Source organism: Oryctolagus cuniculus, chromosome 18 (assembly GCF_051225735.1).
Source record: "Oryctolagus cuniculus isolate XC-2025 breed Fujian yellow rabbit chromosome 18, ASM5122573v1, whole genome shotgun sequence".
Classification (NCBI taxonomy): Eukaryota; Metazoa; Chordata; class Mammalia; order Lagomorpha; family Leporidae; genus Oryctolagus; species Oryctolagus cuniculus.
Window position 1 is genome coordinate 19,608,990 of NC_142884.1, and position 27,519 is coordinate 19,636,508.

At 54.4% G+C, this 27,519-nt stretch overlaps 2 protein-coding genes across 3 annotated transcripts; both read right to left on the reverse strand.

Annotated features, from left to right (window-relative positions):
- Window positions 1–461: 461 nt before the first annotated feature.
- Window positions 462–5,467, reverse strand: LOC138846523 (TBC1 domain family member 28-like). The gene is made up of 4 exons (XM_089319075.1): window positions 5,462–5,467; window positions 2,599–2,706; window positions 1,408–1,517; window positions 462–633 (listed from the first exon to the last, which is right to left on the reverse strand). Exons 1-4 carry the CDS (start codon window positions 5,465–5,467, stop codon window positions 564–566), a joined length of 294 nt encoding a protein of 97 aa, XP_089175201.1. The 3' UTR covers window positions 462–563.
- Window positions 5,468–12,642: 7,175 nt separating this feature from the next.
- Window positions 12,643–26,815, reverse strand: LOC138846458 (uncharacterized). Of its 2 annotated transcripts, XM_089319309.1 has the most exons (4): window positions 26,722–26,815; window positions 14,886–14,985; window positions 14,573–14,717; window positions 12,643–13,539 (listed from the first exon to the last, which is right to left on the reverse strand). In XM_089319309.1, exons 3-4 carry the CDS (start codon window positions 14,610–14,612, stop codon window positions 12,785–12,787), a joined length of 795 nt encoding a protein of 264 aa, XP_089175435.1. In that variant the 5' UTR covers window positions 14,613–14,717; window positions 14,886–14,985; window positions 26,722–26,815; the 3' UTR covers window positions 12,643–12,784. The 2 variants fall into 2 exon arrangements, with proteins under 2 accessions (XP_089175435.1, XP_089175434.1); XM_089319308.1 differs by lacking the exon at window positions 14,573–14,717.
- Window positions 26,816–27,519: the final 704 nt, after the last annotated feature.

Sequence of the window (27,519 nt, forward strand, 5' to 3'; positions counted from 1 at the left end):
CCGGAACAGGAGGTGTGCCTCTGGCATGGGTGCAGGCCTGGGCTTCCTGAATGCCAGGCCCCCCTGGGAACCAGGGCACCAGGCAGGGTTGGCCAGTGGCAGGTCAGGGGGGTGGGGATGTCCAGGCCTTGCTGGGTCACCCATGGAGCCCTGCGCCTGCTCCACTCATGGGAAAGTCTGAGTGGGTGGTTGTGGCAGTGGCGCTGTACAGAGTGGGATTCAGGCCCATGGGTCCAACCACAGGGCTGGTGGGTGTAATGGCATCAGTGGGACCCAGAGCAAAGTCGTACACCTGATCTGCCCTGCCTTCGCCCCCTGCCCCACTGCGTGGAATGCTAGTCCTGGGAGGGGCATCCCAACATGGCCAAGCTCCTGGGGTCTGGAGACCAGCCCAGGAGAAGGCTGCCTTTCTCCTCCCAGAACTTGAGGTTGGGTCCAAGAGGCTCAGAGCCTGGCCTCCACTGCTCTTCCTCAGAGCTGTGGATGAGCGAGGCCCCCTCAACCCAGGCTGGGATCTCTGTGACCAGGGGTGCCCTGCAGGGACTGCCGGGATAGCACCTGCGCTATGATCCCAGAATACTCACGGGATTGTAGACGGAATAGGCCATCAGTATGTGGAATAAGGCCTGTTGGCTGGAAGAGAGAGGACAGAGGCCGTGTGTCTTGTGCTGCCGAGGCTCTCAGTGCAGCTCTGCCTAACAGAGCCTGACAGCCACACGCAGGGCCCGTGACACTCTGCTCATGTGCAGTGACGTCGTCAGGGCACCTGCGTGTTGTCCACCATGTGGGTGAGCGCCGCCTGCAGGGACACGCACACCTCCCAGGGCGCAGTCACGTGCACTTTCATTTCCCAGGTGGGTGTTCAGGGCACAGGTGAGCGTCCCACTGTGGGAGTGCAGTCCCGTGGGTCCAAGCTGTGGAGAGTCAGCCTCCCATGCACGTTCAGCCTTGTAGGGAGCAGCACCCGGCGTCCTCAGTGGTTCTATTTCCCCCATTCCCACAGCTGTGCGCTGGTGCCCCTTTGTGGTGTAGGGAATAAGCGTGTGTTCATGCGCTGAGGAGGTGAATTGTGTGTGCGTTCATGAAGGGTCCCCCCCGAGCCTGTGTTCCCGGGGTACTGGGGGGCTGCCCACTGCTTCCTTGTGACTGAGTTGAAGGGCTCCTTGAATATTCTGGAAACAACACCTTTATTAGATAGATTGCTACTATTGTCTCCCCTGGTGTTTCTTTTCATTTCAGTCTCTCCACAGTGTCTTGGGAAAGTTTGTGTACTATAGAAAAGGCAAGTTTGTTTTCTGTGCTCAATGAACTGTTTTAGGCTTGCACCCAATCTTCCCTAGGGACCCCATGTGCCCCAGGACCCTTGCTCCTCCCACCCGCGGGTCCTCCCCAGCCCAGAGGCCTCACTTCATTCCGTAACGTTCCCGGAACATGAGGTGGTTTCTGAAAGTCCATGCGATGGCGGAGTCGATGTGATGGAAGTGAGTGGCGCCCAGCCTGGCCAGCTCTTTCATCTCCTGCAGGGCAGGGACAAGGGGGGGGCAGCCTCAAGAACTGCACAAGCCCCATTGCCACACAAGGACCTCAAGTCCACGTCAGCTCTTCTGGCTGACAGGGAGTTCCCTGCAAGCGCTCATTCCTTTCTGGGTCCCACCTTGAGGGAGGGTCATGGGCTCCCTAACTTGCCTCAGTGCCCACGTAACCCTGACGGTCAGCAGCAGACAGGGGCTCTGAAAGGTCCCTGTGCACTCCCCCTGCCTGCCTCAGCTCTCAGCACGACGTGGTCTGCCCCCAGCCAGGCTTCTGAGCCTCCTCACTGGCATCTCATGCCCTGCCCTCCAGGAGTCAGCCACAGCCTGACCACTGCTCCATGCTGCCCCCTGCTGGAGGGGCCCATCTCCATCTCGACATTGCAAGCCGCCCTTGGCTTGGAGCTGAGCCTGGGCAATGACTGTCTCCAGGCCCAGCTCCCAGGGCCAGCCCCAGACTGCAGACTTGGGGGAGGCAGGGTGGGCCACACAGCTGGGCCCTGCTCCCTGATGGCAGCCAGGGGCCATGAGAGCCAGCTGCAGCTGACAGCCCTCTGCCCACACCAGTCCTCACTCCCTCCTTTCCCAGAAGCATTGAGAGCTGTGTGACCATTGGAGCGGCCTCTCCAGGCAAGGGCAATGCCAGGGGCTGCAAGTCCATGTGAAGGCAGGGCCAGCTGTGGGCAGGCCTAGGTGAGGGCCGGCCAGCTGCGGGCAGGCCATGTTAGCACAGAGCCTGTGGGGCTCCCTACCTCACACCATTGTGATCTCATCCTGGGAGACCCCCGCCCATCAGGGACCAGCAAGTCCTCTCTTCTGGCCGTATGCCAAGCTGCCCAGGTGAGCTCAGCAGAGAGCAGGTTAAAGCCTCTGGCACAAAACACACCTGTCCAGTCCCAGCTGGGTCTGAGGAGACGTGGAGGAGGCACTGACTAGGATCTAGGGAGAGGAAGGCAGGATGGGGAGGAGGCTCCCGAGGGCTCAGTGAGGGACGGTCCTCCACGGAGACTCAGGCTCCTGAGCAGGCCCGAGCAGGCCGGGCCCCCTTGGGCTGAGTGCAGAGCCGTACCGCGTATTTGCCCGGGTTCTGGGCCTTCCTCTTGTCCACCTCCAGCATCACGGCCCACACCTTCCCGCGCACCTGGGCAGGGATGCCTTTGTAGATTCTGCGCTGAAACTACAGGAAAGAGGAGGCTCTGGTGAGTGCTGAATGTGGCCACTCGTGGAGGCAGCGCAGGGTGAGACAGCAGAGGGAGAAGCCAGGGGCTCCCTGTGTATTGGCAGAGGGAGGATCTGCCCAGATGGGGGCCTTATGACCCACAGTGACTGGAGGGCCAAGGGCTCAGGGGCACCGGCTCTGCCGTGTACGGAGTGGCCGCTACAGGGCTCCTGGAACCACGCCTGCCCTGCATCTGGGATTGTCTTCAGCAGTGACTTCAGATTTTCTACCAGGACAGTGTCCTGTGTGTATGGGGAGGTGTGCCCATGACCTGTGTCTCTAGGGACTGGACAGTTGCCCCTGGGCATCTGAGAGGCAGGCGGTGCCTGGCACAGGAATGGGCACTGCTCAAACCCCAATTCAGCTCTCAGTGTTCCCGAGGGGCCCTCATCGCCACGGTACCTTGTCACTGCCGCGGTATTTACTATGGTTCTTGATCATCTTTATCCACTTCTGGATCCTTCTTACCTCCTGTTTACGCTGGAAAACGAGACAGGATGGCGTGAGCCCAGCTTGGGGCTCTGAGAGGGGCCCTCGGATGCAGCTCAGGAGCTCTGTGGGCGCTCAAATGGAAGGAGCCAGAAAAGGCACAGACCGTGAGCCCCAGATCTTCTGTCTGGGGGAGCATCGGTGGCCTGGCCTCTGACCCGAGCTGCCCCTTCGTCAAGGAGAGCCCCTGAGCTCCAGCCAGGTCACTCCCAACCATGCCAATGAGTCAGGGCGGCCGACAGCAGACACCCCTGAGCTGCGGCTCACTTCTGGGACAGGTGAGTGTGGTAAGATGTCAGCAGGTGCCGTATAAGTACCGCATCGCGGGACCTTATGGCGCTCCCACTCACCACTGCCGAGCCCCACGTGCCCCCTCTGCCCAGCTCTGCTTCCAGATGACTGGCCCATGGCCAAGGACTTGTCCTTACCTTTGCCCCCGGGGTGCTGTCTTGGGGCAGCTTCTGCTCACTGGAAAGCAAGGGAGGCGGAGAGGTGAGGACAGGACCACAACAGGCACCGCGACCTCCCTAGTGGGCCAGGGAAGGACCAGCTTCATCCTCTCAGCCCAGGGGACTGAGATGGGGAGGGAGGGGCTGGTGACCATGAGCACAGGGAGCCTAGGGCCAGGCAGGGGCCCTTGCTGCCAGTGGGGGGCTCCAGGCCTGTCAGAGGTCCACCTTCGTGGGTGTGTGGCAGCCCCCCACAGCGGTTGGGGGGTGGCTGTCCTGAGCAGGGCCAGACTGCCCAGGGCTGAGGCAGCTATATCCCCACATCAGCTCTGCCCAGGACGTCACCCTGGAACTGACCGAGTCCGAGTGACCTGCCTGAGAGATGCTCAGTGCTGTGAGTGTGCACCTGGGGCTCGAGGCACCTGGGACCCCTACACCCCTCAGGGTCCCCCACTGCCCACCCTCCCCCCTGTGCCCTGGCCTCCTGAGGTCATGTGCCCCACCTCACCCCTCCTCTGTCAGCCCGGACCCTGGCCATCTCTCCACCACTCTGCTCCTGCTTATTCTCCAGGTTCTGGCACAACATGGAGGCAGAAGCCCTTATCCCCGTGCTAAGGTGGGCTGCTGAGTCATGCCAGAGATGGCCCGAGATGGCTCCATCCCTCCAGGTCACCGGAGCCCACCCTCCAGCAACGGGGCCTCTCTCCCCGACATCTGTGGGAACAGCCTCCACGTCCGACTCCTGCCCCCAAATGCTGACCAGTGCCTGCCTGTGACCACAGCTGGGCTCAAGGTCGGGGCCGGGGACAGGTGTGCCGCCTCATGTTGGGGTTTCTGACCCCAGTCCCGCCCTGGGGTGAGCTGGGGTGTGGAGGACTCACTGCAGGAACCCAAGCCTGTCTGGGACGAGGCAGCCGCCCTCATCGTCCTCTTCTTCGGGCACCAACAGTGCCGCTCCTCGGCGTCCCTGCAGCCGAGAGGGGACCCGGATGAGAAGTCACTGGGGAAATGTCCACCTGCCCCCTCCCCCGTGTCCCCAGGGAGGCTGGGTCTGGCTCTCACAGGCACAGTCCTTGAGGCAGGGCCCCACCTCCTCCCCCAGCACCCTGGCCAGTACCTGCTCATATTTATTGATGAGCTCTGCTCGCTCCTGGGCCCTCCGGGACCTCAGGGCGTTCATATCCAATCTGTAAGACACACACGCACATGGGAGCCAGTACTGGGGAGCCCACAGGAATGCTGCTTTGAGGGCTGTCCCCCTGGTCAGAGGTGGGGCAGCCACACAGCCAGGCAGGCGGGCACCTGGTGGCCGGGTCCTTGGATTATGACTTGTGCAGAGCTCATTGACTACGGACGGTTGGGGAAGGACAGCCCCCACCTTGCCTCCCCTGCCCTTGGAAAGGATGCTCCTCCCCCAGGCTGGCAGCCACGTGTCCTCCAGGGGGCCCAAGTCCCAAGTCTACGGGGCTCCCTGGCCTGCTCCCAGCTCCCGCATCTCTGGGGCTCTCAGAGCCGGCCTCCCTGCCCACCTGATACCAGCTGACCCGACACCTAGTCTTGAACCCGTGTCCAGACACAGACTCACACCCAGGCCCATTCAACACTGGTGACCAGCAGAGCGGGAGGAATGAGACGACTGTGTACACGCTCTGCACACAGGGGCAGCACTCAGAGCTCCACCACATTGCCCATGGAATCCGGTGTGGGAGACCAGGGCCGCCCCCCCTGGCGGGACCTTCCCCACGCCACAGCTCATTAGAGCAAGTGCCACTCACCTCCATCGGGAATCCATGTGATTCTCTGAAATGCGCCTGCTGCCTACACTACCAACTGGTCAGTTGGGCAGTAGACGCACTACTGGCCTCTGGTCGCCTCCCAGCCCAGAGTGCGCATCTCAGTGACTGTGACATCACAGAAGCCTGCCAGCCAATCCCTAGTGGCTCTGCTGTGGCAGGGCTCAGGGTCCTCAGGCCTGGCTTCATTAAAGGTCACCACAAGTGGGGCCTGTGTTCTCCCCAGGGCCCAGGTGAAGAGGGCAGGGCTCTGGCAGAACTGCCCCGGAACCAGGGGTGCCAGGGCCCTCTGCCACCTGCCGTCACGGTCCCAAGTCTCAGGCAACCGGCACCTCCCGCCCCTCCTTTCTGCCTCTGCAATTGTATTACAGCCCAACTGTGAAGGCCTCTTTCTTAGAACAGAAGGTCGCATAGGGAGTCCCACATAGACCTGTCCCCACACTCCGGGGCTGCCCTGCCATGACCTGAACTGAGACTCCCGGGGGAGCAGCCTCCTGTCCTACCACAGGCCCCACCCCAGCACTGCCACCCTCTGCTGCCCCTCCTGCTCTGTTCCAGCCCTTCTTCCCTGGAGTTGTAGGAGGTGGACACAGGGGTCCTCTGGGATGGAGGCAGGGGAGCCTCCCGCTGAGCACCTCAAGCCAGTGTGGCCCAGCCTGTCCAGAGTGGGAACCAGGGCCCTGTCCTGGACACGGGCCAGGGCTTCAGGCACAGAGCACTGAGAACTCCTGGGCACCAGCACCTGAGCCGCATGCTGGTAACACCGGGCTGCTGCTGACCATCAAAACAGGGACAGCACGCGTCAGGCCGCAGGCAGGAGTAGCCACAAGCCCGCAGCTCCCCAGGGTGCTGATCGCAAGGTTGCTCCCCCTGGGAAAGTGGCTCAGCCCTCCCCCAGCACCTCCTTGGTCCTGGGCCCCACACTGCCCCTAGGCTGCCACCTTGGGGCCACAGTCGGTTCTTTTCCCTTCAAGGGCCCACTGCTCTGCCTCCCTGCCCACTTCCCCTGCCCTGGCATGGAGACCACAGGGTGCAGGGCCCTGGTCACCCACACACCTGCTGGCCTCCTCTGTGGAGTGTGAATGAGTGCACCGCTGTGTCGTGTCCAGAGATGCTGTCCAGCAACACTTGGGTTTTAACTGATTCTTTTATTCCCCCTCCCCACTCAGCTTCTCAGCTTTAAATTGCATTGTAAACTCTTTGGAAGACTCACAAAGTGCTGTAAAATAACACAGCGAGTGCTGAATGGGGACCACTCAGCTTCAGCAGTGTAATGTTCCTAATTGGGTGGAAGACGCCCATTTGTTTTCCTTTCTCTGCCTGAGTTCAAACTCCAGATGCCTAGGCTTAGTGTTCTCCACATTGCATTTTCCTTCACTCGGGGGGAGGTTTGTTTCCCAGAGTCCGTGTGCAGGGAGCATGGGTGCATGGGCCCCAACCCAGCTCCTGCATGGACTGATGCTGGCCTCCTGGGGTGGCTTAGGGTGCACAGGGGTGAGTTCCCATTGTTGTTGCTACAAATGTTTCCTTATCATCAAGGTGTTGTTACATATGTTTAATTCATGGATCTTGGGGGGTGGTTGCTTCCATCCACTGTTCCCCTCAGCATGGGCCTGCAGTGGCCAGTGGCTGAGGCCTTAAAATAAATAAATCTTTAAACAATAAAAATTAAAGTTCAAAATAAAAGCAAGTTCCTCTACTTCTCTCCCTCTTTCTCTCTACATCTTTGACTCTACCCGCCTCTCCCTGCACCCCCATGGGATGTTGGCCACCATGTTGGATGCAGCACGAAGGCCCTCCAGAGCCGTGAGCCAATCAGCTCGTGTGGCTTGGACATCGCCCCAGTCTGTGGGATTCTGTCACAGCAGCAGAGAGCTGACCGAGACACCTGGTGTCGCCTGTGTCCTCACTGCACATAGATTTGCATCTGTCAGACGGAGTCTGGTGGGACACAGCCCCAGGGTCCCAGAGGTGGGGTAATGAGGGGGTCTCTGCTCCCCAAGCCCTCCCGTCCCCTGGGCTCCCTTTCACTCCTGCAGAGGCAGGGGTCCCCCATTGCTCCTCTGTGGAGAGAGCTCAGTGAGCACAAAGAGCAGGTCTCCCCTGGGGTAAGTGCTTTAGACAGAGTTTGTGGCACCAAGAGGGGTGTGGGACCTTTAAGAGGTGGGCAGAGTAGGAGGTTGCTAGGTGAGATGGGGTGGGGCCCTGGGAAGGCATGAGTGCTGGGCTCCCAGAATCAGGGCTGGGCCAGCCAAAGGCAGGAAATGCATCTGGGTCTCCCTCCCTCCTGGGTGATGGAACCCCAGTGCTTGGACCACCACCTGCAGGTGCCACCTGAACCCCCGAGTGTGCATTAGTGGGGAGCTGGAATGGCAGCCAAGGAGCTGGGAGTAGAACCAGGCCCTCTGGGGATGTGGGCACCCCAATCCGGGACTTCACCGCTGCCTGGAGCGCCCACCCCGACCTCTTCTCTCTGTGAAGCCAGCCCAGGTACAAGTGTGGGAGAAACAGGAAAAGAATCAGCCCACCCTGCCCCCCTCCAGCAAGCCACCGGTGACAGGAGCGGCCGCTGTCTGGGCCTCCCAGCAGCTCCTTGGTCACCAGGATGACACAGATGTTTCTCCCGAGACAGCCCTGTGCCGAGTGCCCTCAGTGAGTTGTGACAGAGCAGGGGGCAGGTGGCAGATCCAGGCCCAGAGGGCACAGACAGGCGTGTGGGGGGCCTGAGACAGGCGGCAGCATCATGACCACAGGGCTGAGCCACCGCAGACACCCAGACCCTGGGCCCACTGTGCGGGAGACCCCACGCGGGGTGTGTTTGCGGGGTCACAGCTGCGTCCACAGTTGGGGGTTGGCACTGGGACCAGCTGAGGCACGAGAGAGGATTTCTGGATCATGGCCAGGGCCGTTCATGCCCCTGACCTTTAGGTCCTTCTGTCTGGTCAGGGACCCCTTCCCACCCCTTATGTCCCTTGGGCCTGGAGGTGGGAGGTCTCATATCCATCTATAGGTGGGCACCACTGCCACCGTGCACGGCCACAAAATGAGCAGCCGAGCGGGTCTCCCTGCAGAGGGCGGGACAGCAGAGTGGCAGCTGCTGTGCAGTTGGGCACGCGCCCCGGCTCTGAGCCGCAGTGTGCTCACGGTGACGCTGGGACTCTCACTGCCGCTCTGAAGCTGGCTAGCCGGCTACGCCTGGTCAGTGAAGCGTGTGTCCTGCGGATCTCGGCCATGCCGACGGAGACCACACCCCCCCCACCCCGCCCCACACTGCACCCCTGCAGGAACAACACGGACAGCCCTGGATCCAGCCGCCACTGGCAGTCACGGCAGCCGGCCCCGCTGCACCGCCCGCCTCCCACACCCATGCCCGGTGTCTGGTCCAGCACTGAGCAGACTCTGTGCAATGCGGGCTTTTATTGTTGCCTCCTCCTTTGAGAGGCCGCCAGTGCGCGGGGCTGCACCTGCTGAGAATGTAGGCCCAGGGTGGCCCTGGGTCTTCTGGCCAGGAGGGCTCCCTTAACAAAGAGGATCTGAGAAGATTTTACTCTGCAAAGAGAAGTCGGGACACCTGGTGAGGCCGGGGCCTAGAGACACCTGCAGGGCACAGGCACAGGGCACTTCCTGGGGAGGAGCTGCAGCCTGGCACTGGATCTGGGCAGCTGAAGTCAGATCCTCTCCTACACCCTGGGTGCCTGAGAAGCTCTCCTAAAAATCCCTCCCTTGATGAGGAATGAGGGGGAGGTTCTCTGTGGGGGGTGCAGGCGAGGCTGGGACAGGCAGGGGCTACACAGAAGGCCTGGCAAGGTGGCAGTGGCACCGGGGGCCTCCAGGAATGCACAGACCCCAGTCCGCTGGCCCCTTCTGTCTCTGGCACACTTGCAGCCTAGCAGTACCCGTCCCCAACTGTGCTCCACCTGCAGTCAGGGTTTGGTCTGCTTTTTCCCCAGCTGTCGCCAGGCCCGGGAGGACAGGAAGGGCTGTTGGAGGTCTAATTCCAGGCTCCAGAGCCCCAGATGGCCGTTTGGGGTCCAGGGAGAAGGAAACATGAGGTCTGGGGGTGGAGGAGGGCACCTGAGGGGTCAGGGTGAGTTAGTGAGATTTGAAGGCAGACAGCACCCAGTGGTCACCGCTTGGAGAAGATTCGACTCGGGCGCTGGAGAGGCTGTGTCCAGGGAGGCCAGAGCTGAGATTTTACACAGAGGCAGGGCTGCCGTGGGGACAGCGGCCCTGGAGGGTCTTGGGCCTGCCTGGGGGAGCTGAACAGCCATGGAGCCCAGGGCTCCGGGTCCACACAGTCTCCCTCCCTGTCCTTTCCCGCACCGTGGGGGGGGGGGCGGCCCCCAACTCTGCATCCTCATCTGGAGGTTCTTCCCACAGAGTCCCAGGCTGGGCTGTGGTGGGCACGAGCAGTGCCCCTCCCCAGGGCCCTGGAAGGAGCCGGTGTTGGGCCAGGCCCAGCTGGACTCACCACAGCACTGATCGCGTGCCCCTTCTCCTCTGCTGTCAGTTTCCCATCACGCACTGCTTCAGCGCCAGGGCGTTTTGCAGCACTAGCGGGTCACTTTGGTAATTTTGCACATAGGAAATATACTCATCGGAGGGTCCTGACAGAAATTCATAAACAGCTGTCTGCACAGCCGGCAGATGTCACAATCTGAAGAGAAATGGAAGGCATGGGTCATGGCAGGTGCGTCCCTTCACCCGCCCTGGGAGCCAGCACTGCCCTGGAAAGCTGGCCCCTGCCCCCAGAGCACCCCCAGCCCAGGCGTCCGTGGCTGGCACCCACTGGCAAGAGAGAACAGGAGCCAGGCAGCGCCGAGCAGCACCAGGCAAGCAGCAGGCTTCATGGTGCAGGGACAGCCGCTGCCATCGCGGGGCCCTTTATACCTGCTCTGTGTCCCCAGTGGGACAGGAGGGGCCTGTCCTCCCGGGGATGGGGGGCTCCACGCCCAACCCAGGCCACAGCTTGCATGACCTGCAGTTGCAGAGGGCGCACGTGTGTGTGTGTTGATACTGGCCAAGTCCAGCCCTGGATTAACACAGGGCTTAGCTCCTTCTCCCTCTCTCTTCCCAGGGACCTGACCATGGGCCCATGCCTGGGTGCAGGGAAGGCGCAGAACCAGTGGAAACCCTGCCTGGGCAAGGGGAGAAAGCACCACACAGGGCCTCTGGAGCCCTGGGCCAGCTCAGCCTCTCGCACCTTGGCTGGGACCCTGACGACTGGCTGCTGTGACTATGGGAACTGCAGGAGACCCAGTGCCAGTGTGGCGGGCAGGCCGGAGTACAGCTCCTCTGCTTCTCTCTTGCACTCATGGCCCTGAAGGCTAGGGGACACGGGGTAGACCAGTTGTCTCTAAACACCTACTTGGCATTTGACCACATTCTGTTCTTTGGGTGTCAAGGACCCTGACTGGGCTGGGAGAGACGCCCAGGTCCTTGTCTTCCCGTGGGGAGAACAGAACCAGGACACACAGAGAAGTGCAGCCTTGTCAAAAGGCAGGGGTCGTGCACGACTTCTCCATCTCTTCCCGCACCTGTGCTCCCCGAAAGACGCCCCAGGGGAGCCCAGCTCCCTTCTGTCCCTGGCTTCCCCGCACACACCCTCTCCCACCCTGCTGCCTCTGCCACCTCCTGCCCCAGTCTCCCTCCCTCCATGGCCTCCTTCCATTTTTTTTTTTTTTTAATTTATTTGAAAGCCACAGTTGCAGAGAAGCATTGACAGAGTCAGAGAACAAGAGGTCTTCCGCCCGCTGGTTCACTCCCCAGATGGCCACAACAGCCGGAGCTGCGTCGATCCGAAGCCAGGAGCTTCTTCAGGGTCTCGCATGTGGGTGCAGGGGCCCAAGGACCTGGGCCATCTTCTACTGCTCTCCCAGACCATAGCAGAGAGCTAGATCAGAAGAGGAATGCCTGGGACTGGAACCAGCACCCATATGGTGAGGGAAGTCTTGCAGCTGCAAGTTCACCTCCCCCACACAGGGGAGCACAGCTGGGGCTGGCCGGAAGCTGGCCAGGAAGCAGCAGTGGGACAGGACTCTAGGCGTTCTGACCTGTGATGCCCACATCCTAAGCAGCAGTGGAACCCGCTGTGCCCCAGCACCTGCCCTGCACGTGAGTTCTTGCTGTGGCAGGACTGGGCTGGTAGAGGGAAGCTTGTGCTAAGGCGAGTTCCGCTTCCTTGGCTTGCTCTGCTCTCGTCCACCTGCACACGCTTGCCTTCTGCTGTCCACTGTGGCCAGGAGCAGCAAGAGGGCCTGGTGGGGAGCGCTGATGTGCTTGGGGCTCCCCAGGGTGCAGCCCAGCAGGAGCTGGGAGGCCAGTAGGAGTGACAGCCAGGCTCAGCCCCAGTGCACACTCGCCCCTGCGCGCTTGGGCTCGCCCTCCCGTCTTCAGTTCTCCATGGTTTCCCTCCCTTGTGGAGGGACGGGAGCTCCAGGAACATGAGGGCTGTCAGAGGAGCTGAGGGCGTGGCCTGCTTCTCCGAAGTCTCTAAACAAGGACACGTTCACATGGGTAGGAGAGGACTTCAGTAAGTTCATGGATATTAGCATTTAAAGTGCACGGGCCAGGGTGGTGCTAACTTGCAATGATGGCATCCCATAGTGGAGAGCTGGTTCGAGTCCCAGCTGCTCAGCTTCGGATCCAGCTCTCTGCCAACAGGCCTGGGAAAGCAGTGGAAGACGGCCCCAATATGTGGGCCGCTGCTCCCGCATAGGAGTCACAGTTGGAATTCTGGTTCCTGACCTTCGCTTGGCATAGAACTGGACCTCAAGGACTTCTGGGGAATCAACCAGTAGATGAAGGATTTGTCTCTCTTTCACTGCCACTCTACATTTTGAATACATAATTCATTTTTTACATAATACATTTTTAAAATATTTATTTATTTATTTGAAAGTCAGAGTTACACAGAGAGAGGAGAGGCAAAGACAGAGAGAGAGGTCTTCCATCTGCTCGTTCACTCCCCAGATGGCCACAACCACCAGAGCTGTGCCGATCCAAAGCCAGGAGCCAGGAGTTTCTTCTGTGCCTGCAGGGTCCTGAGCGGGTCTCTGCCTGAGGATGGGGGCTGTGGAACCACCCATCTCCCCAGGAACACGGGGAAGCTTGCTGCCGCTGGGCACCGGGGTCACAAACTGGAGCAAACTCCTTTCCATGGGACAATTTAATACAGGCTCAGCACCACCTGAGGGTGGCGGTGGGGGAGGGGGGCGGGGAGGAGAGTACAGTGGCTCCTGGCATGGCTGTTGTCTTCCAGTGTCAGGGTGTCCTGGCCCCAGGAAGAGCCTGGGCGGTGGGGGCTCAACCAAGTGCATAGGATGCCGTGAAGACACACGGAAGGCTGCTGCCCAGCCTGGGCAGGACAGATGCTGGACTCGGCCTCTCTTCTAGGAGGCACCCATCATCCAGGTGCCCTGTGGAATAGGAGGTAAGGAGGCCTCTGGCCAGGGAGGGCACGCGGGCCTGGTCTCCCAGCCCAGGGCTGGCTCTGGCCGGCTCCAGCCCGTGACTGTCCCCAGAGTGCGTGGGGCTGCCATGCCAGTAGGGGGAAGTCTTCAGCCGTGGCCCCCAGGCGGGGACAGCCTGCATGGGCCCTGGTTCTGGGGGCTCCGAGGCCCGTGGAGGAGCCCACATCCACAGGCCCTCCCGGCTGCCAGCGTCGGAGGAGTTGTCCTCCCTGTGCTCTGGCCTGCTCAGGTTAGGGAGACTGGCGCACTGGCACAGGCCTCCCCACCTCCTCGAGTACTCTGGAGACTCTGTGGGGCTGGCCGCAGCTGGAGACTCTGCGGTCCCCACAGGGGAGCCCAGGCCGAGGGGCTCTGGGCTGCCTTCCCAGCTCTCCTCCTCCTCCATGCCTTCCCTCTCGGCGATGCAGAGGCCAAAGCTTTCTGGAGGACAGATCATCACTGCACGAGTAGCGGGACCCCTGGTCTGCTCCCACACTGCCACTGTGTCCTGAATGGTGATTTTGGCCTTCGGAGCAGTGGGGGCAGGAACGTGCATCTGGGAGACGCGTGCCTGCCCCAGGGGCCTGCTGCACCGTTTTATAGCCTTGGCTGCAAGAAGAGACACGGTTTGTTTACCACAGCCCCGGTCTGGCCTGCTCGGTGCTTGCCCCGACAAAACCCTGGGGTCCCCATCACCACGTGTGACGCTGAGGACTCTTCCAGGCTGCTGGCCCCAGACGGGAGGGTGTGTGCAGCCCGGGCCAGGGGAGCCCTGGGACACCGCCGGCTCCTCCTGCACAGCCCCACAGGGTGGATGGCCCTGAGCTCCCCACCTCACTCTCATCTCTGGGGACTGAGGCACCAACTCAGGACCCCGTCACCTACCCCACCTGAACTCCTGCGCCCTAACAGTGCATTCGCTGAGTTACCCACATCTGAGTCCCTCCTACATGGCTGGAAAGGAACTGAGCCTAAGATGATGGGGGTGAGAGCTGGGGTTGTGGGGCAGACATGGAGATTGGTTTAGGCCCTTGGGAACAGGGAATGCAGTTTCTAAAGAGGTGGCAGGGGTGCCCTGTGTCCTCTGCCCCTGGGCCACTGTCTCTTTCCTGGTGAGACTGGGCTGTCACTGCTACTGTCCTACGAGCACCCAGGGGAGGCAGCACCTGGAGGCACAGTGGGGCCTCCCCAGTGCCTGGACAGCCTGCACCTGGGCCCCCACTTAGAGCCTCAGAGCTGGGACAAACCCATCTCTGCTCTGCATGGGGACCCAGGCGCTCAGGTCCTTGATGGCAGCAGCAGCAGGGGAGGAGCACGGGGACCCCTCCCCACCGCAGCCCAGAGGCCAGCGATGCTCCGGGTCCCGCTGCCTTCTGTTGGCCCGAGGCTAGGGCTGCAGAGTCCACACTCAGTTGCACTTGTGTTCTGCCGCGGGGGCCCCCAGCGCCTGCCTCTGTGCCCAGCCCTGCTCACAGGAGTGCACTCGGCCCCCACAACTGGGCTCAGGTTACCTGGGCCTTCCAGGGGTTCTCAGATGGCTGAAGGGGATTCTCTGCCGGCCTGTTTCCCCCTCACTGCACAGGGTCTCCCACAGCCCCACCTCCCTCTAGCCCTGCCCACATCCAGGTGGGAACCCACCCACCTGTCCTAGGAGGGTCCTGTGTGCAGACAGTTGTGGTCATCGGGCCAGTATGTCTTGGGTGTCAAGCCAAGCACTGGAGGGACTGCTCAGGGGCCAATTTCCAGTGCGATGACCCTGGCCACTTCTCCTTGTGGTCTGTGGGGGCCTGGGATTGGGGATGCAACAGGGGGATTCTCAGTGCCCTCCTGAAGGGAACCCAGGCCTCCCCAACCCCCTCATCCCTCCCTCAAGCCCTACTCACGAGGGACAGGCAGGGGGACCCCCAGCTCCTCCGTCCCCAGCACCCGGGCCTCTGTGGGCCCTGAGGACTCACTGTGATGGATCTTGACGGCCGTGTATGCCATGGCTGGGAGCATGTGCTCGCCCTCCAGGATGTAGATGTCCCGCATCCTCAGAGCCAGGGGGAACGGCACCTGGGGACAGAGGCATTGGAGGAGCCGCCGTCAGGGCCTCAGCAGGGCCCACAGGGGTGGGTGTGCAGTGTCACTACAGGGGACAGGGGGAGACTGCAGGAGCAGTGACCCAGGATATTGAGGATCTCTGTCTCTCTGCCTTTCAAAGAAATAGCAAGATCAATAGGGGCCTGTGCTGTGTACAGTAGGCTAAGCCTCCACCTGCCACACCGGCATCCTGTATGTGGCCAGTTTGCGTCCCAGCTGCTCCTCTTCCAAGCCAGCTCTCTGCTTATGGCCTTGGGAAGCAGTAGGAGATAGCCCAGGTGCTTGGGCCCCTGCACCCCTGTGAGAGAGCTGGAAGAAGCTCCTGGCTTCTGACTTCTGATCAGCTCAGCTCCTGCCACTGCAACCATTTGGGGAGTGAACCAGCAGAGGAAGACCTTTCTCTATGTCTTTCTCTGTCTATAACTCTACCTCTCAAATAAATAAAATATTTTTATTGAAGGACGGGGTGGAGCCAAGATGGCGGAACAGTGAGGGCGCACACCGATAGTGCGGGAAAATTTAGTTTAATAAAAGTGGAGTTATGGTAGCCTCAGAAAAAGGATCAGGAAAAAACTGCAGAGGAAACTCTTCCGGATCTAGTGGCTGTGACTCGGAGGACCTACTGGGAGAACAAGGTCACCCACCGCGCGGAAGCCGAGCTGCGGGAGCTGCATGGTCTGTGTGCCGGTGCAGGAAGGGGAGTGGATGTCACACAGACACCAGCAGGGAGAGCAGGGACGCCCAGGGCTCTGAGTCCACACATCGGTGCTGGAAGGGGAGGTGAGCTCAGTAACCTGAGACATTGGCGGGGAAATGGTGGTCAGAATCTAGAGGGGAGCGGGAAAGTTCACCAGACTGACTACGGGAGAGAAGGAAAAAAGGTGTGTGGGGGGGTACTGGTACAGAGGAGTTTCTCTCTCTGCCAACCTTGCAAAGGCAAGCAAGAGACAAAGAGCAGGCCTTCACTCTGGATTTAGATAACAACTAGGGAGAGCTAAGGAACTGAGTCACTACAATTCAGTAGCCTAGGCAACCCAGTGGGAGTCCAGAGGAGAAACAGAGCCTGCACAGACTCTTTGGGTAGAAGCCAGAGATCTGAAGCTAAATACCATCAATTCTGCACAGCAGTGCGGTGCGATATTACTTACCTCCTAAATAAATAAATAAATAAAAAGGAGAGATTTACCATGCATAACCTGAGGGTGTCACCTTTGCACACCCGTAACCCAGAAGAACCAAGCAGAGCTCTCAGGCCACACCCATCTCAAGCCTCCAAGGCTCCTCCAACAGCAGGCAGTCCACTTAACACAGACATAGTATAAAAAAAAAAAAAGCGCAGTGACGAAAGAAGAATTAACTATGCCAAGCAACAAACACAGAAATCGAGGGAACAAGATCAACGATGACACTATGATGCCTCCAAATAAACAAAACACCCCAAGCCAAGATTATGAAGATGATGAGATAGAAGAAATGCAAGATATGGATTTCAAAAAATTTATGATAAGAACATTTAGAAGTTTTCACAACACAACATATCAAAACTTATGGGATACAGCAAAAGCAGTATTGAGAGGCAAGTTAATAGCAATAGGTGCCTATATCAAGAAATTGGAAAGGTACCAAATAAATGAGCTTTCAGCACGTCTCAAGGACCTAGAAAAACTGCAGCCAAACCAAACCCAAATCTAGTAGAAGAGAAATAATTAAAAGCAGAGAAGAAATTAACAGGATTGAATCCAAAAAAAAATTACAAAAAATCAGCCGAGTGAGAAGCTGGGTTTTTGAAAAAATAAACAAAATGGACACCCCATTGGCCCAACTAACTAAAAAAAAGAAAAGACCCAAATCAATAAAATCAGAGATGAAAAAGGAAACATAACAACAGACACCACAGAAATAAAAAGAATCATCAGAAATTACTACAAGGACTTGTATGCCAGCAAACAGGAAAATCTATCATAAATGGATAGATTCCTGGACACATGCAATCTACCAAAATTGAACCATGAAGACACAGAAAACCTAAATAGACCCATAACTGAAACAGAAATCGAAACAGTAATAAAGGCCCTCCCAACAAAGAAGAGCCCAGGACCAGATGGATTCACTGCTGAATTCTACCAGACATTTAAAGAAGAACTAATCCCATTTCTTCTCAAACTATTCAGAACAATTGAAAAAGAGGGAATCCTCCCAAATTCTTTCTATGAAGCCAGCATCACCTTAATCCCTAAGCCAGAGAAAGATGCAGCACTAAAAGAAAATTATAGACCAATATCCCTGATGAACATAGACGCAAAAATCCTCAATAAATTTCGCGCCAATAGAATACAACAACACATCAGAAAAATCATCCACCCAGACCAAGTGGGATTTATCCCTGGTATGCAGGGATGGTTCAACATTCGCAAATCAACCAATGTGATTCACCACATTAACAGACTGCAAAAGAAAAACCATATGATTATCTCAATTGATGCAGAGAAAGCATTCGATAAAATTCAACACCCTTTCATGATGAAAACTCTAAGCAAATTGGGTATAGAAGGAACATTCCTCAATATAATCAAAGCAATTCATGAAAAGCCCATGGCCAGCATCCTATTAAATGGGGACAAGTTGGAAGCATTTCCACTGAGATCTGGCACCAGGCAGGGATGACCACTCTCACCACTGCTATTTAACATAGTTCTGGGAGTTTTAGCCAGAGCCATCAGACAAGAAAAAGAAATTAAAGGAATACAAATTGAGAAGGAAGAAGTCAAACTATCCCTCTTTGCAGACAATATGATTCTTTACTTAGGGGATCCAAAGAACTCTACTAAGAGACTATTGGAACTCATAGAGGAGTTTGGCAAAGTGGCAGGATATAAAATCAATGCACAAAAATCAACAGCCTTTGTATACACAAGCAATGCCATGGCTGAGAAAGAACTGCTAAGATCAATCCCATTCACAATAGCTACAAAAACAATCAAATACCTTGGAATAAACTTAACCAAGGACGTTAAAGATCTCTACGATGAGAATTACAAAGTCTTAAAGAAAGAAATAGAAGAGGATACCAAAAAATGGAACAATCTTCCATGCTCATGGATTGCGAGAATCAACATCATCAAAATGTCCATTCTCCCAAAAGCAATTTATAGATTCAATGCAATTCCAATCAGGATACCAAAGACATTCTTCTCAGATCTAGAAAAAATGATGCTGAAATTCATATGGAGGCAAAAGAGACCTCGAATAGCTAAAGCAATCTTGTACAACAAAAACAAAGCTGGAGGCATCACAACACCAGATTTCAGGACACACTACAGGGCAGTTGTAATCAAAACAGCATGGTACTGGTACAGAAACAGATGGATAGACCAATGGAACAGAATTGAAACACCAGAAATCAACCCAAACATCTACAGCCAACTTATATTTGATCAAGGATCTAAAACCAATTCCTGGAGCAAGGACAGTCTATTCACTAAATGGTGCTGGGAAAACTGGATTTCCATGTGCAGAAGCATGAAGCAAGACCCCTACCTTACACCTTACACAAAAATCCACTCAACATGGATTAAAGACCGAAATCTACGACCTGACACCATCAAGTTATTAGAGAACATTGGAGAAACCCTTCAAGATATTGGCACAAGCAAAGAGTTTCTGGGAAAGACCCGGGAGGCACAGGCAGTCAAAGCCAAAATCAACTACTGGGATTGCATCAAATTGAGAAGTTTCTGTACTGCAAAAGAAACAGTCAGGAGAGTGAAGAGACAACCGACAGAATGGGAAAAAATATTTGCAAACTATGCAACAGATAAAGGGTTAATAACCAGAATCTACAAAGAGATCAAGAAACTCCACAAAAACAAAACCAACAACCCACTTAAGAGATGGGCCAAGGACCTCAATAGACATTTTTCAAAAGAGGAAATCCAAATGGCCAACAGGCACATGAAAAAATGTTCAAGATCATTAGGACTCAGGGAAATGCAAATCAAAACCACAATGAGGTTTCACCTCACCCCGGTTAGAATGGCTCACATACAGAAATCTACCAACAACAGATGCTGGCGAGGATGTGGGGAAAAAGGGACACTAACCCACTGTTGGTGGGAATGCAAACTGGTCAAGCCACTATGGAAGTCAGTCTGGAGATTCCTCAGAAACCTGAAGATAACCCTACTGTTCGACCCAGCCATCCCACTCCTTGGAATTTACCCAAAGGAATTTAAATTGGCAAACACAAAAGCGGTCTGCACCCTAATGTTTATTGCAGCACAATTCACAATAGCCAAGACCTGGAACCAACCTAAATGCCCATCAACGGTAGACTGGATAAAGAAATTATGGGATATGTACTCTTTAGAATACTATACCACAGTAAGAAACAATGAAATCCAGTCATTTGCAACAAAATGGAGGAATCTGGAACACATCATGCTGAGTGAAATAAGCCAGTCCCAAAGGGACAAATATCATATGTTCTCCCTGATCAGTGACAACTGACTGAGCACCAAAATGGAAACCTGTTGAAGTGAAATGGACACTATGAGAAACGGTGACTTGATCAGCATAGCCCCGACTGTTAACAACTTAATACATTATCCCCGTTAGTATTTTTTTAATCTGTTCTACTTAATATGACTGGTTTAATTCTGTAATTAATACACAGTTATTCTTAAGTGTTGAAATTTAACTGAAATGTGATCCCTGTTAAACATAAGAGTGGGAATAAGAGAGGGAAGAGATGTACAATTTGGGACATGCTCAAGCTGACTTGCCCCAAATGGTAGAGTTAGAAACATACCAGGGGACTCCAATTCAATCCCATCAAGGTGGCATGTACCAATGCCATCTCACCAGTCCAAGTGATCAATTTCAGTTCACAATTGATCATAATGAAAGGACTAAGAGTCAAAGGAAGCACATAAACAAGTCTAGTACCTGCTAATACTAACCAATAGAATAAATAAAGGGGAGAGTGATCCAACATGGGAAGCGAGATACACAGCAGACTCATAGAATGGCAGATGTCCTAAACAGCACTCTGGCCTCAGAATCAGCCCTAAAGGCATTCGGATCTGGCTGAAAAGCCCACGAGAGTATTTCAGGCATGGAAAGCCAAGATACTCTGGCAGAAAAAAAAAAAAAAAACTAAATGAAAGATCTCTGTGAGTGAGATCCCAGTGGAAAGAACAGGTCTTCAAAGAAGGAGGTACTTTTCTCTGAAGGGAGGAGAGAACCTCCACTTTGACTATGACCTTGTCTAAACAAGATAGGAGTTGGAGAACTCAAAAGGCTTCCATAGCCTTGGAAACTCATGACTGGAGCATAGGGAGATTACTGATGCCATAAACAGGAGTGTCAATTGGTAAAGTCAACAACAGGAGTCACTGTGCACTTACTCCTCATGTAGGATCTCTGTCCTTAATGTGCTGTACAGTGAGATTTAATGTTATAACGAGTACTCACACAGTATATTTCACTTTGTGTTTCTATGGGGGTGCAAACTGTTGAAATCTTTACTTAATGTATACTAAACTGATCTTCTGTAAAAAAAAAAGAGAAATTATCAATTCCCAACTTGACTCTCACTGGGATGAAACATGACAATAGGTCTGATCTGATTTCATCATCATTTAAAAAATCATCTATTATTTTTCACTTTATGTTTCTGTGTGGGAGCAAACTGTTGAAATCTTTACTTAATGTATGCTAAACTGATCTTCTGTACATAAAGAGGATCGAAAATGAATCTTGATGTGAATGGAAGGGGAGAGGGAGTGGGAAAGGGGAGGGTTCTGGGTGGGAGGGACGTTATGGGGGGAAGCCATTGTAATCCATAAGCTGTACTTTGGAAATTTATATTCATTAAATAAAAGTTAAAAAAATAAAATACTTTTTATTTTATTTTTTTTTTGACAAGCAGAGTAGGACAGTGAGAGTGAGAGTGAGAGTGAGAGTGAGAGCGAGAGAGTGAGAGAGTGAGAGTGTGAGAGAGAGAGAGAGAGAGAGAGAGAGAGAGAAAGGTCTTCCTTTTTCCATTGGTTCACCCCCCAAGGGGCTGCCACGGGCGGCGCGTTGAAGCCGGCGCACTGTTCCAATCCGAAGCCAGGAGCCAGGTGCCTCCTCCTGGTCTCCCATGCAGGTGCGGGGCCAAGCACTCAGGCCATCCTCCACTGTACTCCCAGGCCACAGCAGAGAGCTGGTCTGGAAGAGGAGCAACTGGGACAGAATCCGGCGCCCTGACTGGGACTAGAACCCGGGGTGCCGCCACTGCAGGCAGAGGATTAGCCTAGTGAGCCATGGGGCTGGCCAAGAAAATCTTTTTCAAAAATGATAAATAAAGGACTAGTGCTGTGGTTCAACGGGTTAGGGCCTAGGCCTGTGGTGCCAGCATCCCGCATCCCATGTGGGTGCTAGTTCGGATCTTGGCTGCTCCACTTCCAATCCAGCCCCATGCTATGACCTGGCAAGGCACTGGAGGATGGCCTGGGTCCTTGGGCCCCTGTGCCCATGTGGGAGGCCCAGGGAAGGTTCCTGGCTCCTGGCTTCAGGTCAACTCAGCTCTGGCCATTGCAGCTGGTTGGGCAGGGAAGCAGTAGATGAAAGACCTCTCTCTGTCTCTCCTTCTCTCTCTGACTTTCAAATAGATAAATAAATCTTTTTTAAAAAGATAATTAAAGTTTTAAAACTGTAGAAGGAATGATGGAAAAAGTGAACCTCACCGTAGCAAATTCAGAATGCCTGATAGGGCCTGGCGCTGTGGTGTTGCAGGTAAAGCTGCTGCCTGCAGTGCTGGCATGGCATACAGGTGCCAGTTCTAGTCCCAGCTGCCCCACTTCCGATCCAGCTCTCTGCTATGGCCTGGGAAAGCAGAAAATGGCCCAAGTCCCTGGGCTCCTGCACCTGTGTGTGAAACCCAGAGGAAGCTCCTGGCTCCTGGCTTTGGATCGGCGTAGCTCCAGCCGTCGCAGCCAGTTGGGGAGTGAACCAGTGGATGGCAGACCTCTCTCTCTCTCTGCCAGCACGCACAACCTCAGTCTGATCATGAGAACATCAGGCCAAGTCAAACTGAACGTTCCTCTGCAGCATAACTGACCAGGACTCTTCAGAAGCGTCCAGGCCATGAAGGAAGACTGAAGAACTGTCCCCGACTCTGGGAGACTAACCAGACAGGACACTGGAGGCAAGCTGGAGGCCTGGCTCAGACCCTGGACCAGAAAAAGGAAACCAGTGGGAACACTGCAACACTCCGGTGAGGGCCAAGGACACTTTAGTTAGTACACTATCTTGCTTTGTAAACCACACACAGGGCTCTTTCTGCATGACCAATCAAGCACACGATGCACACAACAGAGCATAGCTCTGGCCCTGCTCTGGGTGGGGATAAAGACCCCAGCTACTTCCTGTGACACACCCCTCTCCACACTGCTGCTTGCACCAACACAAACTCACATCCCAGGGCCCCAGTGAGGTGACCTGTGCTCACCTGTCTGCTGCAACATCAGTTACCTGTGACAAATCAAAACACAAGCTCCCTGGGGCAGCGATTCTGAGATCTCTGCGTCTCCACAGGCTGGCACAGAGAGGGATCAGTACATGTCGGCTAAGCCAACAGTGTAGGGGCAGCTGTGGGGAAGCGGCTGCTATGGTCCTCACTCTGCCCACTAGAGCACCCATTCGCCACCTCCCATTTGATCTCTATCAACTTAACCTTTCTACATCTCGCCTATGCTTTGGAAAGAAAATCATAGGACAAGGTATAGGCAGTAGAAAATCAGGAGAAACCAGTATTTAGAAGGAATAAAAATAAAATAAAAAGTCAAGATCAGAATAAAATATTTTACATTTCTCTTGTTTGGATCTATCACATATGCTACCACCATACTTCAAGAGTTATTTTAGTTTTTTAAATGTTTATTCATTTTTATTTATTTGAAAGGCAGAGCATCAGAGAGGGCAAGAGAGAGAGAGAAATCTTCTATCTACTGGTTCACTCTCCAAATGTCTCCAACAACTGGGCCTGGACCATGCCGAAACCAGGAGCCAGAAACTCCACTCAGGTCTCCCTCACAGGTGGCAGGTATTCAGGATTCCATCCACCATTTGCTGTCTCCTAGGGCATTAGCAGGAAGCTGTCCTGGAAGTGGGCAGCCAGGACTTACATCAGGTACTCCAGTATGGAACCAAAGGTGCCCCAAGCAGTGGCTTAATCGGCTGTATCACAAGATCCATTCCTTCCAAGAGTTGGTAAAAGATCAAATGGGGGGGGGCGTGCTGTTGTGCAGTGGGTTAAAGCCCCAGCCTGCAGTGCTGGCATCCCATATGGGCACTGGTTCGTGTCCTGGCTGCTCCTCTTCTGATCCAGTTCTATGCTATGGCCTGGGAAAGCAGTAGAGGATGGCCCAAGTCCTTGGGTCTCTGCACCCACGTGGAAGACCTGGAAGAAACTCTTGTCTCCTGGCTTTGGATCAGCTCAGCTCTGCCACTGCGGATTTTTGGTGAGTGAACCAATGGAAGGAATGGATTCGCTCTCTCGCTGACTCTACTTCTAACTCTTACCAAAAAAAAAAAAAAAAAAAGATCAAATGAGGAAGTATATAGAGAACATTTACCCCACAGCCTGGACATAATCAATGTTCAAAAGTAGTAGTTATTTTTATTTTTACTAAGGTAGTATCTACACTACATCTAGATAATTACAGGGGGCAGGTGTTACGGGGTACCAGGTGGAGCCACCATCTGTGAAGCCACCATCCCATTATGGGCACCGGTTCATTTCCAGGCTGCTCTACTTCCAATCCAGCTCCCTGTTGATGGCCTAGGAAAAGCAGCAGAACGTAGCCCAAGTGCTTGGGCCACTGCTACCAACATGGGAGACCCAGATGGAGCTCCCAGATTCCACCTGGCCCAGAACCAGCCATTGTGGCCATCTGGGGGTAAGCCAGTAGATAGAAGATATTTCTCTCTCTCTCTCTCTCTGTAACTCTGACTTTCAAATAAAAAACTTACAAGGATAAAGTACAATATAGCAGTTCTAAAACTATTCACATAAAAAATACTTAATGAGCTTTTCTTTTTTAACAAATATTAGATTTCTAATAAGATAAAGTCAAATAACTGAAGAGAAATATCAATCTAAAATAACAGGTAAATCAGTCTCTCTGCACACACACACAATAAACACTAAAGATACCCAACTTTGCAAGTGAAAAAATGCAAGTTAAAACAAGAGATCATGTTCACCAGGCAAACAAGCAGAAATTAAAAAGCCTAGTAACAGGGCCGGTGCTGTGGTGCAGCAGGTAAAGCCACTGCCTGCAGTGCTGGCATCACATATGTGTGTCAGTTCAAGTCCCGGCTGCTCCTCTTCCAATCCAGCTCTCTGCTATGGTCTGGGAAAGCAGTAGAAGATGGCCCAAGTCCTTGGGCCCCTGCACCCATGTGGGAAGACCTGGGGGAAGCTCCTGGCTCCTGGCTTCGGATCGGCACAGCTCTGGCCATTGCAGCCAACTGGGGAGTGAACCAGCGGGTGGAAGACCTCTTTCTCTCTGCCTCTCCTCTGTGTAACTCCTTCAAGTAGATAAATAAAATCTTTTTTTTTTTTTTTAAAAAGACTATTAATGAGGTTGCATAGGAAAAGAAACCCCAATAATGATAGTATAAATTGCTATAATCTTTCTGGAAGGATATCTGACAAATCTGTCAAAAACTGTAATACACATTAAGAAAACTATTCTTAATAACATGTGAGTGCAAAGGCATCACCTGCCAAAGATGACAATGAAAACCCAGTAAGAAAAGTTCCTCTTGGGGCCGGCACCATGGCGTGGCTGGTTAAGCTGCTGCCTGCAACGCCAGCATCCCAAATGGGTGCCCGTTTAAGTCCTGGCTGCTCCACTTCCAATCCAGTTAATGCTCCTGGGAAAGCAGTGGAAGATGGACCAAATCCTTGGGCCCTGCCACCCGTTTGGGAAACTAGATGGAGGTCCAGGCTCCGGGCTTCAGCCTGGCTCAGTCTCAACCATCACAGCCATCTAAGGAGGAAACCAGCAAATGGAAGATCTCTCCCCCTTTCTTTTCAACTCTTCAAGAAAAATCCTTGGAAATTAAAAAAAAAAAACTTACTCTTAAGTCCTCCACCTACCCCAGGGGTATCCTGAGGGTGGAAAAGACCCCAGAGTCCTGGAAAGGGGGTCAGTAGGAAGGGGGTGAGAAGGACAGGAAACGGGTTGCCCCAGGGGTAGCTGGGTAGCACAAGCTGCTGCCCAAACCACACCTGGATGGCCTGCAGCTGGCTGCTCTGCGAGAGGAACAGCACAGGGGCTGCAGAGCAGGATGCCAGAGAGCAGCCGAGCAGGACACACGGACCCAAGCAGAGACAAGCTGGCTTACTGGAGCATACTACTCTGAGGCTGGTCCCAAGAGTGATGCACTCACCTCCCAAGGGAACTGTGGTGATGGGCATGGTGGGGCGTGGAGCACAAGGTCTCCAAAGGGGCCACAGAGCAGAGGTAACTTCCGAGTTCAGGGCGCACAGTGCACCAGTACCAGCTTATGCAAATAGAGACAGGACTGGGCTGCTCCCTATACAGCCTTTCTTCTGTTAACACCACAGTCTGGGAAGTGAGAGACAGAGGAGCTCCAGGTGAGAGTGGCTGCCCCACAGACTACAGAAACAGAAATCCAGCCCTCAGTAGTGCTCCTTAAAGAGCAGAGATCACAGGCACACCGTGCAGAATACAGCCTGGTGCAGGGGCCCACTCTAGGGAACCATCACACAGTAACCACACACCAGGAAGAAGGAGCCGTGACAGGGATGTAAGTTACGTGGATGTACCCACATTCTTATGGGAACACACAGCACAAAATGGCTTGAAAATCTAGCTGGCTGTCAAGAAGAAACTGGTTAAATCCAATAACCACATCAGTCATAGTCACCCATGAAAAAGACTCAAAGTGGTTAGGAGAGGGATATGGATTGGCAAAGAACCTCCACAGCTACTCCTAAGCTAATTCTGCAAACAAGACAGCCTGTTCTCTTCCTAAGAAAGTCCATGCCCAGAGAGGTGTCTAACCTCATGGACAGAGGGTAGGATCCAGGCTCAAGGGGGTGTAAGTGCAGACAGAGGGCGGATCCAGGCTCACAGGGGTGTGTAAGTGCACCGACAGAGGGCGGGATCCAGGCTCAAGGGGGTGTAAGTGCACTAACAGAGGGCAGGATCCAGGCGCACAGGGGTGTGTAAGTGCACTGACAGAGGGCGAGATCCAGGCGCACAGGGGTGTGTAAGTGCACTGACAGAGGGCAGGACCCACGATCACATGGGTATGTAAGTGCACCAATGGAGGGTGGGAAGGTCACAGCCCACAGAGGCCTCCAGGAGGAAAGACGTGGGACAGAGGCAGGCATGTGGTCAACTTTTTTTTAATGCTCCAGCAGTTTTATTTCAAGAAAGCTTTTCTTTAGAATTACTCTACTACTTTTTATAAGTTGTTTTTTTAAGTCAAAAGGCACAGAGCTCAGGCCCGGGAGGGGGTGCCTGAGAATTCTACTCACAGCCAGTTTGACCAGCACCAACTCAGAGGCTGCCTCCTGCAGAACCCAGACCTTCAAAACCTGCTCGCGGGTAACTGATGGCACATAAATGCAGACACGAACTGAAGGCGTTTACTCATGATTCCTGTGACTTCAGAACCTGTACTTACACAATCTCGGCGCTGTCTTCACAGAAGTCAATGTGCAATGTAACAGGCTTCATGCAGTACAACCGGAACTTTTTGCTCTGTAGGGAAGCTGCATAAATGATTCCACTGCAACTCGGATGCTGACAAATGAAGCAGAGAGAGTTCCATTATAAAACACACAACACAGAACAGACTCCTTTATAGCTCACCTAGGTCAGTAACATGCTTGCCGTAAAACAAAGTAAAGGACATCCCTTTCTGATTCTAACACAGCCTCCAACAGATGCTTGGAGACATCTGGCCAAGGGGACAAAACTGCTTCTTGGAGGGTGGAAAAAATCTTTCTGTAAAAGCAGAGAGATCCTACATAGTGATTCAGTGTATCTGTGGCATCAAAATTTCATGGCACAGGGGCAGGAATTCAGGGAGAGTGTATCTGGTGAGGCTCCTCAGGTTAAGACACACTGTGCAGCTGGCACTGTGGCGCAGGTGAAGGCGCCACCCACGGCGCCAGTGTCCATGCGAGTGCCAGCTTGGGCCCAGATCCACTGCCGATCCAGCTCCTTGCTAATGCGCCTGGGACATCAGTGAAGACAATTCAAGTACTTGGGTCCCTGTGCCCACATGGGAAACTCAGATAGAGTTCTGGGTTCCTGGTTTCGGCTTGGCTGTGGTGGGTATTTGCAGGAGTAAACCAAAGGATGAAAGATACACTTCTCTTTCTTTCTCTCCTTTTCTGTCACTCTGCCTTTCATACCACAAATCAGAAGGAAGGGAGGGAAGGAGGGAGGAAGGGAGGGAAGGAGGGAAAGAAGGAAC